Source organism: Rhinatrema bivittatum, chromosome 12, assembly GCF_901001135.1.
Source record: "Rhinatrema bivittatum chromosome 12, aRhiBiv1.1, whole genome shotgun sequence".
Lineage (NCBI taxonomy): Eukaryota > Metazoa > Chordata > Amphibia > Gymnophiona > Rhinatrematidae > Rhinatrema > Rhinatrema bivittatum.
The window spans coordinates 30,402,683-30,415,678 of record NC_042626.1 but is presented as its reverse complement, the minus strand read 5'-3'; the positions used below and the strand labels follow the sequence as shown (position 1 = coordinate 30,415,678).

The window sequence follows — 12,996 nt, the reverse complement described above, 5'->3', positions numbered from 1 at the left end:
GGAAATGAATTAGTGTGTAAAAAGCCATTTTTAAAGGGAGAAACTGGAAACATGGTCTTCTGCCAAATGGGAACACCTTGGCAAGTTTAATGGCTCGCGTCTTTCTAGAATCTGTGAACGCTTTGGTTTATTATCCCGTGTGAAAGAAATGATCAAAACCAGGTACGCCTACCTTTCTCCATCACACAGCCCTCCCTGCTCAAGGCCCAGCTTACCGTCCCTATGGCAACGCCGAGCGTCCCGGCTCGCCACCTTGGCAACGCCAACTTCCGGGAAGATGGCGGAAGACGAGCTGTGCGAAGTGGACAAGCGTTTTATGATCTTCGCTGGCTCTTCGGAGCAAGACATAGCCTTCGCCAGTTTCTTCTGGAAGTCGGTTACCCTCCATCCACCCATCGAATCCAGGCTGGTGTCCAGCGAAATCCAGCAGCGCCTGAAGGTGGCCCAGCCCCAGAGCCCGCGTGAGTTCGTGACGCTGTGATGTCAAGGCAGGGGGCGGGGCGGCTTTCAAAGTGGACTAGCGAAAGTTCTTTACCTGCTTTCCTTAGGTCTAGAATGCGAAGGGCCTTCCCTAAAGCTACCGATAACCAAGGTTTTCATTCAGAGCTGAGAAATCATTTTTATCTTATTTACAGCCAGCAGCTCCCTCCCCCTTTTATATATTATAATTTTGCAAGTAACTGAACAAAACATCATGGACCCTAAAGTGTCAACATTAGCAGTGCAGTGTGAAATGTGTGTGCACTAACCAGTAAATTCAGGAATCATTGGACCAGTATTGTGTATTCAGCCCTTTTTGAAAGCAAATTTCAATAGCCCACTATTGTACCCGCAGACCTGATAGGCAACTTTCGAAGAAAACTACATGTACGAGGTGACAAAATTAGCCATGGGTTTTGTATCTCCTTTTTCTGCAGGCAGAGGAAATATGAGTAAACGTATTTGTGCAGATTTGAAAAATCTGATGCATGCATACCTTGCTTCACCAGTGTAAATACTCCTTTCTATTTTCTTATTTATTTTTTATGGCCCTGTAGTTTGTTCTTTCTGCCTTTTCTTCCAGCTGAATCAGAGCCAGTGCTGGGATCCTGATGTCATGAGTCTTCATTTGCAAACACCTATGGATGTTTCCCTAATTTTAAACCGAGCCTGCCACTGTGTCTAGTCTGGTCACTGCAGCAAGGGTTTTGAGGCCAGGAGCCATACACCAGGACTCTAAATTTGGCCACCCAGGTGGTCATGAAGACACCCCCCCCCCCTTCCAGGGGCTGTGAAACCTGCCTCCATAGCATCTCCAGCCACAGACAACCCATGTGTGGCAGGCTTGATGTGGAAATTGAACTAGGGACCTTCCAGCCCAAAATGCCTCTGTTTAATGTTGCTAAAAGTACCAGCACTGTGAGCCACCTAAGTTGTTCTGAAGAGGTCAATTTTCAGACAGGCAAATTTTGTCAGGGTAGGTCAGTTTGAAATTGGGTTTCTTTATGTGTTCCTCCTTCCCCATCAAAATGCAAAACTCTTACAGGCGGATGCAATATAGTGCACTCAGCCAAGTGCACAACTTTACACACGTTTTGGACATGCGTCCATAACCCCGATGCAATATGGGGATTAGCGCAGCCAAAAAAAACGGCCAAACCAATGCAAAGCTAATAGTGCTCATCATATGTAAATTAGCTATTAGCTAATTCCCACAATTCAAAAAATTTCCCACACAGCCGATGCACCCGTTGCAATGTGGCAAATTTTACGCCAGCTCAGGGCTGGCGTAAATTTCTGCCGCACTAAAGGGCTCATTGGAAAAACAAAAAATTCTGCTTTCTGTGATTCCTCCTCTTAGAATTGTCAAGATACTAAGTAGGAGGGAAAAACAGAAAGCAGATCCAGGTAAAAAGAAAGGTCTTGAAAAAAAAAAGTCAGGGCGCAAGAGATAACATGCTCCAGCATATGTACCTTGTGTGTATATATTATGCTGGTAGCGGAGAAAATGGACACTTGTATTGAGCGTCCCTTTTCCTAACCCACACTGTCAGCCACCTCTCCTGGGTGCCTGATGCCAAGGAGGCGCCAGGGTTGCACAATTTTCCGTCGTGCCTCCTTTTTAGCGCAACCCCTCATTTAAATATTGGATCGCACGCCCAGGAGAGGTAGCTGGATGCGCGTTAGGAAAGCGAGCCCTCAGCATTGAACGCTCGATTTCTACGCACTCATATTGCATAGGCCTGAACTTTTTTTTTTCTGCAGCAAGATTTTCATGGATCTTACTGATCGTACAGATTTGCTACTGCTAAATCTACTACTGATTGGCAAATCTGTGTTGACATCCAACATTCAAACTTTGACATAGATTTTTCCTATAAGAACTATTTTTGTTCGTTCATCCGTTTGTAGCCGCCTTTTACAATTACATTGTGCATATATTTTTTGAGCAAATGGGATCATATACTTTTTAAGAGTGGTCCTTTCAAGGTAATAAAAAGAGTTATTAGGGAAATATATGTATCATCACCCATATATGTTTGATTAAAATATTACAGGCTTTCAGCAATTCATTTGGTTGACAATTTTTAAAGAGTGCAGGAAGGTTGCAGGCCTGCAAGTACTTGGTAGCTATGGGACTGCCAGCTGAATTTTAAAGAGAAGCTCCCAAGGGAGTTTCCTTTTACAATCTGCCAGCCAGGTGGGGCCACAGGGATCTCTTACCCCGTATGATCTACAGGTGCAAAGTCCGCGGGGTTTAAAAATGAAATTCCAGCATGTACTTCGGCCCACCCTGGCCCCCATCCCTTTTCTGTACAGAAGGACGAGGGCACTCATTAAAAGGGGTTTTCCCTTGAGTAAGCAGGTGCCCTTTAGCAAACTGCACTGATTGAAAGTAAATGGACACTGAAAAGGGCACTTTCCTATAGTAACAATACAAAAGCAGCCATTGTGGCTGGTGAAAAACTGATGGGCGGTCCACAGTCTTGCCTTCATTCCCTCCTTATGCCTTTCCTCTCAGCCCAGCATCAAATGAAAGGTGGGCCAATCCCTCCTTTTTCTTTCCTAGTGCATTCTTCATTGAATTATTTCCCCCTGGATAGAAAATGTGAGAAATAACACTGTTCAACTTTTTGTGATAACAAGGCACCATTTCATCCTTTTTAGTGGGCTCAGCAGTTAGAAGAATATCTTCTCTCCGGCTACTGAAGGACTAATATGCAGTAGTGTCTTTTTTTTTTTTTTAGTAATATTGATTGTAATAATAAATCAAGATAAAGCAGGAAGGAGCATTATAAATCAAGAGAAAGTGGTAATAGAGTCTGAACAAAAATCTTTAACGTTCAGTTGAAAGCCCAGCATCAGCTTTCTCTCTCTACTTTGCAGTGACTGACGGGCTGTTTTCCCGCTGCATTTTTTCTTATTTTACTGTAATTATCATCTGCTTTTGTTATTTAAACACAAATGATGTTTGCAGTTTCAGTGTTAAACTCATCAGTAAGTTTACATTCACCAGGTATTCTAATCACATCTGTTTGTATGACGTGAATTGCTCAGGGTTTTTTTTTCACGTTTCCAAAAAAGGAAAACAAACCAGGAATCTTAACCAACGGATCTGTACAAATACCGAAAGGTGTCAGCAAGCCAGTCAGTGTGCCCTGCGTTGCACAGGCCACCCAGTCTAGTCATTTATCCACCTCGGGGCAAAAGTCTATTTTTTAAGAATTTTAAATGCACATCCAGTCTTGTTATATGTTTTAAATACGGAACAAGCCCAACATCAGCCGGTGTTTCGCAGAACACTTCTTCAGGAGCTAGCTAGTGTGCCATGACAGAATAAAATACCGGGGTTCTGAAAATCAGAAACGTTTTGTCCTTGGATGAAAATGACAACAATCTACTTATTTCTGTATGGAACGATGTTGTTTACTATGTAGCTCCTGAAGATGCATTCTGCGAAACACCAGCCAATTTTGGGCTTATTCCTTATTTAAAACAAATAACAAGACTGGTTGTCTAATGCCAGTTCTTAATGTGCATTTAAAATTCTTAAAAAAATAGGCTCTTGCCCCGAGGTGAATAAATGAATAGACCGGGTGGCCCATGCAACGCAGGGCACACTGACTGGCTTGCTGACACCTTTGGATATTTGTACAGAACCTTTATGATTCTTGGTTTGTTTCCCTATTTTGGACTGTGATATATTGATTGGGATTCATTAGCTTTCCTCAGTTGAGAATTGTTTTCATGTTTTCCATATGGCTCAGTTAATGTTGATGCTAATAGGCATTCACTTTTCGATTTTTATTTATCACTTTTAGCTCCGAATGTTGCACACCAAGTTCCAGAAGAAGACTATAGTAAGTAATAAGTGCACAGTACTTCCTATCATTTTATTTCATACTAGTTTTGAGTATCTTGTTTAGAGGCCTATTTACTAAGCTGTGTTAATGCATTTGCACAGCAAAAATAGAAAAAACACAAGGAATTTACAAGCTCTACGTGTTCTTTCCCTACCCTAAACTCAGTGTAATGTTTGTACGCAATTGAGCTGTGTCACATGCAAATGCACTCCAAGCAGCTCATAGTCATGCAAATAGAAGAACATGGCTTGCATTAAACTTTGCAAGTCAGAAAGCTAACTACACCTCAGAAGGTGAAATTAACTTTCCTCCGGGAGCATCAACAGGTTAATACACCTGGTGAAGCTCCTGGGGTTGGAATTTATTTTTTAACTCTTTATTTAACAAAGTTTTCCGGCATACGCTGTGAGAGATATCTCAGGTCAGGTTAAACAAACAAGACAAATCTTAGAGCAAAATCCCAGCAATACAAAAAGATCAACAATTCACCGATTTGCAGTAGTTACTGTTTACAATGTTCCGGATAAGGCCCCCAAATTTTCTCATACTTACAGTTTGTATTTTTTAAGTTGTAACATAACCTTTCAATATCAGCAATATCCTGCATCTGTTTATGCCAATAATCCAGGTTTGGACTAGTTTTCCAAAAGGTAGCTATGATAAATCTAGCAGCCAATAATAAGTGACCCACTAACGCCCTGTGTTTAATCGGTACTGAAGAGCCAACCCAGCAACCTAGTAATCCCAGCTTTGGCCTAATAAAGATAGGGAAACCCATGATATCGGCAATTCCTTGAGTAACTAAATACCAGAAATGTCGAGTGCTTTGACAGTGCCACCACATATGCAGGAATGTGCTTGTTTCCCCACAACCCTTCCAGCAGGTATCATCGGAGTCTGGGTACATTTTGGAGTAAAATGCTGGGGTTCTGGAAATTCTGTGCAATAATCGTGTCAACAGGTCTACTCTCTTTGCACAAATAGAAAGATGGTGGGCTGAAGCCCATAGTGTTTTCCAATCCCGGCTGACCAAAGACATATCTAAGTCTGCATTCCAGACATCTATAAGGGCTTGTGAAGTTTCATTACCATATTTACCCTCCAGCAGGTTACCAATGTGGATCAGTGTTACACCCCGAGTCCGTGCATCAGGATCGCTAATAAATTTTTCCATTCCATTTAATGACCGTAATGGGTTCTCAACGGCAACTCTTCCAAGGCTAGTCCTAGAAATTTCAAACCGCCTAATAATTTCCTAACTGAAACCCATAGTTTATTTTACTAAATTGTTACCGTACTACGTGGCACATGATTAATTTGTAATCTATACCACTCTTAATTTTCATTATCGTGCCTTTTTGTAAACCGTTGTGATGGTTATCTAACTTAATGACGGTATAGAAAAGTTTTTAAATAAATAAATGAATAAACAACCCTGCTGCCATATTTGGGCAGGACCCAGGAAGCAAATCGGAAGCCGATCAATGATGCTGGAAAGCAGGACAAACGGTAGTGATTGGTAAAATAAGGGCTAACACCAATAAAGAATCCCTTATTTTACCGATCACTACCGTTTGTCCTGCTTGCCATATTTGGGCTACATCTACTTACTCTTCAGCACTGCGGTAGGGCAGGGGACATAAATGGAAGCCCAGCCAAATTGATTATATCAGCCTGTTCTCGTTCCAAGGATAATCAAGAAGCACTTGAGCCACATATCCAGGCCAGAAGACACAGCAGCCTAGCTGCCCAGTAATACATTCGGAGATTAAGCAAAGCTATCCCCCCTTGCTGCCTACCTATCTGTAACCTGCTCATCTTGATTCTAGCAGGCTTAATAGTTCCAGATAAATTTACCCATAGAACTGTGTAGATCGGAAAAACACCTGCTGAGGGACTTCACATGGGGCATGTTGAATGAGGTAAAGCAGTTTGGGAAGAATATTCATTTCAGTAGACTGATTCTACCCACCCATGAAATCGGCATCCCTGTCTGCACTTGCCTCTTTATCTTTCCAATTAGTCACTATAGTTTTGGGAAAAACAGGCACCAAGCTTTCCTAGTGAAATAAACACCCAGGTATATAAAGCCTTCCTCCACCACCCTGAACTCCAACAGGAAGCTTGGAATAGGCAGTTTACAATCTATGGGAAAAAATTTGGACTTTTAAAAATTAACTTTGTATCCTGAGAGAGTACCCTGGGTTTGGAATTGAAAGGGGCCACAAGACTCATGAATAGCTCCCCAATCCATTTATCCAGAAATCCCTGCAGGCGGTTTGGGGGGGGGGGGGGTCTAGTGGCCATCCTTGCATCCTCACTCGGACCTTAAATTTTAAAAAGAGTACCCCGTACCATGATTAAGCCCCGTCCCCTATGGCTCAAACCCTGCCCATTTTATTAAATGTCCCCTTGATTTTCCATCATCCGTCCCCGAGGTTTACCAGAAAATCCCTGGAGGTGTAGGGGAGTAGGAGCAATCCCAATTTTTTCAATATATGTTCCACCCTCCCGCCTCCTATTCTAATTATGTAAATATATATTCCATGCACAAGTGATTTTATAGGCCAATTTACCTAACGTAGAATGAGTGAAGATGAGGGAAATTAGATTTTATTTCGTCATGCTGTAAACATTTTTGGTTATTCAAAAAATGTTAAAATACATATGCGGTCTGTACATGCAGATAAAACACTTTAGTGTAGAAGTGTGAGATACTGCAATCGCTCCTGCCCCACTGGTGCCATTTTTTCAATGACATCAGATGACCTCTCTACGTGCAGAACAAAGAAGGGCTTAAGGTCCACCAACGCCATTTTGAAAAATGGCACTAGAGGGGCAGGCGTGATTTTTGCCACCACTAGATTACCAGGGATTTTGCCACCACTAGATTACCAGGGATTTCCCATGGGAAGGAGGGGGTAGGAGGTGAGGGAAAGAGGGCTACTTTTAGTAATATGGGGTGAGACATGAGCCATAGGGTTCGAGGGCTTAATCTCGAGTGAGGGGAGTATTCTTTTTTCAATTTAGGGCTTGTTTTGGAGGTGTAGCCACTAGGCCCCCCCAGGAATTTTTGGATAAGGGAGGTTGGAAGGCTTTTCATGGGCCTTGTAACCCCTTTAAAAGATGGCGGCTGTGGGAATGGGGGCCCATCATCCCGCGTTGCTCAGGTCGGGAACACGAAGAATAAAACCACAGAATAAAACCACAGGATTTATTAAACTGTGGTACTTAAGTAACGCAGTTTAGGAAAAAACTGCAAAAGCCCCCCCCCCCTCCCCCCCCCCCCCCGATTAAAACCTATGCATCTAGCGTTGTTTTATTGTGGCTTAGTAAATTTGCTCTGTGGTTAGCTGGGAACATACCGTAGCGAAACCCTTGTAAATTGACTACATTGTGAGCATCAACGGGATGGTTAGACAATCAGATTACCAATATGACTGCTATCCCCTCTGTCTTTCTTTCCTGTCTACAGGGGGGGAGCACAAATTCAGCAAGGTGGAGGACTCTGGCCTCTAACCTTTTTCTGAAAGTTTAACAAAACAGGATCACAAGGTACCTAAGGAAGGGCCAATGTGCAATGTGCAGTGACTTAAGAAAGGGCCAGCCCTGTGGCTCGGCGGGTCCTGCATTCAATCCCCAGCTCACTTTCTGTGTCCACGTGGGCTGGGGTTGCTGTCAAGGCAGCATTCGCAGTCCTGGAGGGGCGGAGTGGGAGGAGGCATAGCTGTAATGCAGTGATGACACCTGGTGGCCAGAAATAGGGCCCATGATTGCAGGGCTCCAGAAGGAGCCTGGTGTATGGTCTCCCCCCCCACCCCCCCCAGCCAAGGTCTGTCACTGCAATGATTGGACCCAAAGGGGATACAAAAATTAGGAGAGGGGAAGAAGCAACAGCAAAACCAGAAACTGCTTTCCAAAATAGCTTATTCCTGAAGAGCTGCCAAAGAACGTTGTCACTTTTGCGGCGTAATGATGCCGCTGATTCTATGCTTATGTTAGTAGGAGCGAGAAGGGCAGTACTTGAAAACTCTTAGGAATAGCTAGCTGGTCTTATTTAACAATGCTCCCGATTTGAGAACCGCAAGCCTGTCATTGGCATGGAAAAGCAGAGGAGATGGGAAAGAGAGAGCATGTGTCTGAAGCATAAGCAGATGCACCAGAATATGAAGGCAGACAAGCACCTTGAGGCCCATCTCGTCTGCCCGCTTTGTTTCCTGGTACAATCCCTGAGATCTCAGATCGTCACTATTGATTTCTGGCTTTTCCTTCCACTCCTTTGTAACCAAGGATCCTGTGCTTTCTTCAATTCAGTTACTGTTCTTGTCTGTTATTATCTCCTTCGGGAGGCAATTCCATGCATCTACTACCTTTTCCCCACAGAAAGTATTTTCTTGATGTTACTCCTGAGTTTGGAGCCCTCCAGAAGGTCACAGTAGTAGAGGACTCCAAAGGGGTAAACTCAGGAGCAACTCTAGAATGCCCTTGATCTTTTCCCCTATTCTGCTGTAAGTTCTTTTAGAGCCCGTGCCAGTGCTGCCAGATAGTCGTTTTTAAGATCTTGTGACTGCAGTTAAGCTGGAGCACAAAAAGGGACAGCAACAGCAGAAATCAGTGGCCCTTTTCATCATTAGATGCCTCACATGGCCACCAAACTGGAGGGGGGATTCTGCCTTTGGGTGCGCACAGCCTTTGCTGTGCCAAATGACTAACAAGATTGTGCAAGCATGGCCATGTGTGCTGCATCCCTCCCCGATGAGGCTAGCTATTATCTAAGCTCTGTGATGCGTTACACTGTCCATTGCTGACGGCTTTGATAATTATTTATTAGAAAGCACAATGCTGCTTCTGGAAGCCCAGACAGAAACAGAAGGTTGCCAGAAAAGACCCACTACCTCCTCAAGGTTAAAATCAGCCTCGCCTCTTAACCTACCTCATTGGATTCCCAGTTGAAACTCGGGTTAGGGTGGAAACCATTCAAGGCACCAAGCCTGAGCCAGCCCACTTCTGTCCAGACCCTAGAGATGCCTCGCAAGCAGCGATGGGTAACTATTGTGAGCCCCACGTATACAAGCAGTCTAGAATGACCTAGTCGGAGGGGTGGAGGTAATACCAGCACCAGTGGGATTTCATTTCCTTTTTCAGCTGGGAGCTGTGGTTTTGAGTGCCGGGAGAAGTAGCCACGAGTGCTACTTTTAGCGCCCATGCCACAGGCTCCCCATCACCGACCTAAAATATAAGCAGCTGAAGAGGGCCCCCCAAGAAAACAATGCATGCAAGCATGGGTGGGGCTAGAGTAAAAAGTGCTTGCCTTTTATTCTTTAAAAGAAAAGGTGTAAAAGTAAACTAAATTTGGACAATACTGTTACTAGACCCTGGAGTAATGCCAACCCTGGAAGCAAGCTTCCTGTTGATTTTCTAAAAAAATCTAAGCAGCCCTTTTGTTATAAAGAGAATAATAATTTGCCCTAGAAAATATCTAGACATATTTTTCTTTTTTGCCTTTTTTTTTTCTTTTTTTTTTTTTTTTTTAAATCCTTGGCCACAGTTAATACTGTGATTAATAGATACAATTTGTTTAGCTAATGGGCAGTTCCATTCCTGTAACAGATATCACAGGGGAAAAGATGAAGTGTCCTGTCTCCCTTCCAGGCTCTTTAATCATTTTGGTTATTGGCAAGCTCTGAAAGGTTGATCAGGAATTTTATATAAATTATGGGGCAGAAGATTGGAGTTAACAGATCACATCATTTCCTGCTATGACGAGACTTGCACTTTATCTTCTTCAGAATATCATTTTTCTTGCGGTGGCATTTCTATCATCTTTCTTGAGCAATTCTTTCACAGCCAGGGCTTAGCAGTAGAAGTGCGAGGGCCAGAACTGTGGTGCATCTGCTGTTGCCAGAGAGCAGCTGTGATTTGGCAACCTCACAGTAATCCAAAAATCTACTGATAGTTATCAGATGGGGAGAAGGAGTGAGGGAACTGAGAGGAGAAACCCAGGGAAGGTGGAGGTTAGAGGCAGTCAGACAACTGCACCCATGTGATTCCTTTAGGGAGATTGAGCCATGGACCAGTGAATTATGAAAGATTTGGTTGAGCAGATTAAGGCCATTTTAGCATGGAGAAAGTCAGTTTTCAGACATCCCACATAAATGTGCACTTCCTCTTTCTCCCTGCAAACCAGTTCAGACCAGTGGGAATTACTGCACTCCAGCAGGTGAAGGCAGAGAACTCCTTCCTTTTGTTTAAGTCGCTCTATATTCTGGGAAAGCAGGATGGGCCTTCAGTAGTTCTCACCTCCTGCTGGTGGTTCCTAGACTGGGATAGCGGGAGAAGCTTCAGAACAATCTTGCAAGCAATAATCTTTTCCAAACTAGATTATTGCAACTCATTACTATTAGGCCTCCCAGCTTCTTACACCAAACCTTTACAAATGTTCAGAACTCTGCAGCCAGAGTCCTTACAAATTCCAGGAAAATTGACCACATTTCACCTATGCTCAAAAACCTCCATTGGCTTCCGATCCACTATAGAATCATGTACAAAACCATTAACATCATTTACAAAACTATCAACCAACACACGCAAACTCGACCTACAAATACCACTTAAAAAATTCACCTCCGCCAGGCCTATCAGGGAACACTACAAAGAGTCACTCCAAATTCCAAAGGCCAAAACCTACCAACATAAATCCTTGAGTCTCAGAGCCTTCTCATCAGCAGGTCCAGCTCTCTGGAACTCGATCCCACCTGATTTGAGACAAGAGCCATGCTCTTTAACATTTAGAAAAGACTAAAAACTTGGCTTTTCAAAAAAGCATTTCCAAGCCTTGAATAAAACCTCTCTCACTAGCACTAACTCGTATGCAATAATGAATGTAAACACGAATCAACCAACCTCAAACCCCTCTCTCACTAATTCCTGCTGAATATTTATCATACTATTACCATTCACAAACTGTACATATTTATTCATTCATTTGATTAACCTATGTACCGTTTCATAGTCTTATTTTTTCACTTGCTATTCTAATGTATCAATAGGCTGAAATGTAAATATTGTGCTGTTCAATTTCTCCCCTTCCATCCCAAGTTTATTTTCCTTGTTTTTTGTAAACTTTCCCTCTCCCTTTTTCTGATTCACTGTATTTAAAGTTCAGGTTCTTATTGAAAATATTGTTTTTTACGTTACGTTATGCTTTACACTCCTTGTTATTTGTAAACCGGGTTGATGTGATGCCTATCATGAAACTCGGTATAACAAAAACAATAAATAATAAATAAATAAATAAATAAATAAATAAAAATAAAAGACAGAGGTTTTTCTTTTTCTACATGAAGAATTAAGAGGTGTTTCTTAGCATTCAGACAGGTTAACCAGTGGGTTATGCACCTCTACCAGCAGATAGAGATGGAGCAAAGCTGACGTCACAGTATATATACCCCTGAACGACATCAGCCTGCCAGTATACTCCATCTTCAATAGATGGTGGACATGAATCTCCCTACTGGGAATTGCTTAAAAAAATTTTAAAGGAGAAAAGAAGAAGGAACTTAATTCGCCCACTCTCCTGTGGTGATACCCTTATGGACCTTCCTTCAGTTGAGTTTTCCTGTGGTGATATCTGCGGATCCCTCCCTCAGAAGACTTCCTCGGTCTGGTAGCTGGTTTTCCAGCATGGACCTTAGCTGTAGAGAGACAAATAGCTGAGAGGTTAGAGTGGTGCAGGAAGCAGTCTGCTGGCAGCGAAAGGCCTTTGCCCTCTCCCGCCTGCAACCAGAGGACCAACTCTGTATTCGGCCAGGACGGGCTGAGCTCAGAGAAAAGAATATATATATATAAAAAGAAAAAGGAGAAGGGGAGTTAATTTTAAGGATTTTATTCCCCTTCTGGTCTCCGAGCTTGGCGCGCACTACCGATGTTCGTTCCCATCTCCAGGGGAGCTTGGGAAGTCATGGCAACTTGGCGGGTGAGCAGCCTTTTTGGCTAGGTCCTTTCTCAGGTTTTTTACTTATACCACATGTGGTAGGCCACAGCAGCGTTCCTGTGTTTTTTCTGCACAAAGGCTTGCCGTGAATCAGTGTTTGATGTCAGTTCGCGCTTGCGTGCTCGGGTGGGCGTCTACCTGAACTGGATATTGGGTGCCTACATTTTGGTCATCTGTAGTGTACGCTTATTGGACAGAGAGGTCTAGAACAGGTAAATGTGAATCGGTTATTTTCTCTTTCAGATAATAGAAGGACTAGGGGGCACTCCATGAAGTTAGCAAGTAGCACATTTAAAACTAATTGGAGAAAATTCTTTTTCAGTCAATGCACAACTAAGCTCTGGAATTTGTTGCCAGAGGATGTGGTTAGTGCAGTTAGTGTAGCTGGGTTTAAAAAGGTTTGGATAAGTTTTGGAGGAGATAGTCCATAACTGCTATTAATCAAATTGAATTAGGGAATAGCCACTGCTATTCCTGGCCATCAGTAGTATGGATTCTACTTAGTGTGGTTGGGGTACTTGCCAGGTACTTGTAGCCTGATTGGCCACTGTTGAAACAGGATGCTGGGCTTGATGGACCCTTGGTCTAACCAAGTATGGAAATGTCTTATGTTCTTATGACTTAAGAGTATGGGGAGGTCCCATTAGGATTTGATGGTCA

General features: G+C 43.1%; 1 protein-coding gene across 1 annotated transcript; it reads left to right on the top strand.

Moving 5' to 3' along the window:
- Positions 1-210: 210 nt before the first annotated feature.
- LOC115074304 (UPF0722 protein C11orf88 homolog) lies at positions 211-9,296 on the top strand. Its single transcript, XM_029573626.1, has 3 exons — positions 211-461; positions 4,302-4,340; positions 9,175-9,296. Exons 1-3 carry the CDS (start codon positions 278-280, stop codon positions 9,294-9,296), a joined length of 345 nt encoding a protein of 114 aa, XP_029429486.1. The 5' UTR covers positions 211-277.
- The last annotated feature ends 3,700 nt before the right edge of the window (positions 9,297-12,996 follow it).

What these genes read in the sequence shown, in the direction of transcription:
- LOC115074304 (XM_029573626.1), top strand. Translation starts at nt 278, where the DNA reads ATGGCGGAAGACGAGCTGTGCGAAGTGGACAAGCGTTTTATGATCTTC. An exon ending in GGCCCAGCCCCAGAGCCCGC is followed by an intron (nt 462 to 4,301) that starts GTGAGTTCGTGA and finishes TATCACTTTTAG; the next exon opens with CTCCGAATGTTGCACACCAA. An exon ending in AGTTCCAGAAGAAGACTATA is followed by an intron (nt 4,341 to 9,174) that starts GTAAGTAATAAG and finishes ATTATTTATTAG; the next exon opens with AAAGCACAATGCTGCTTCTG.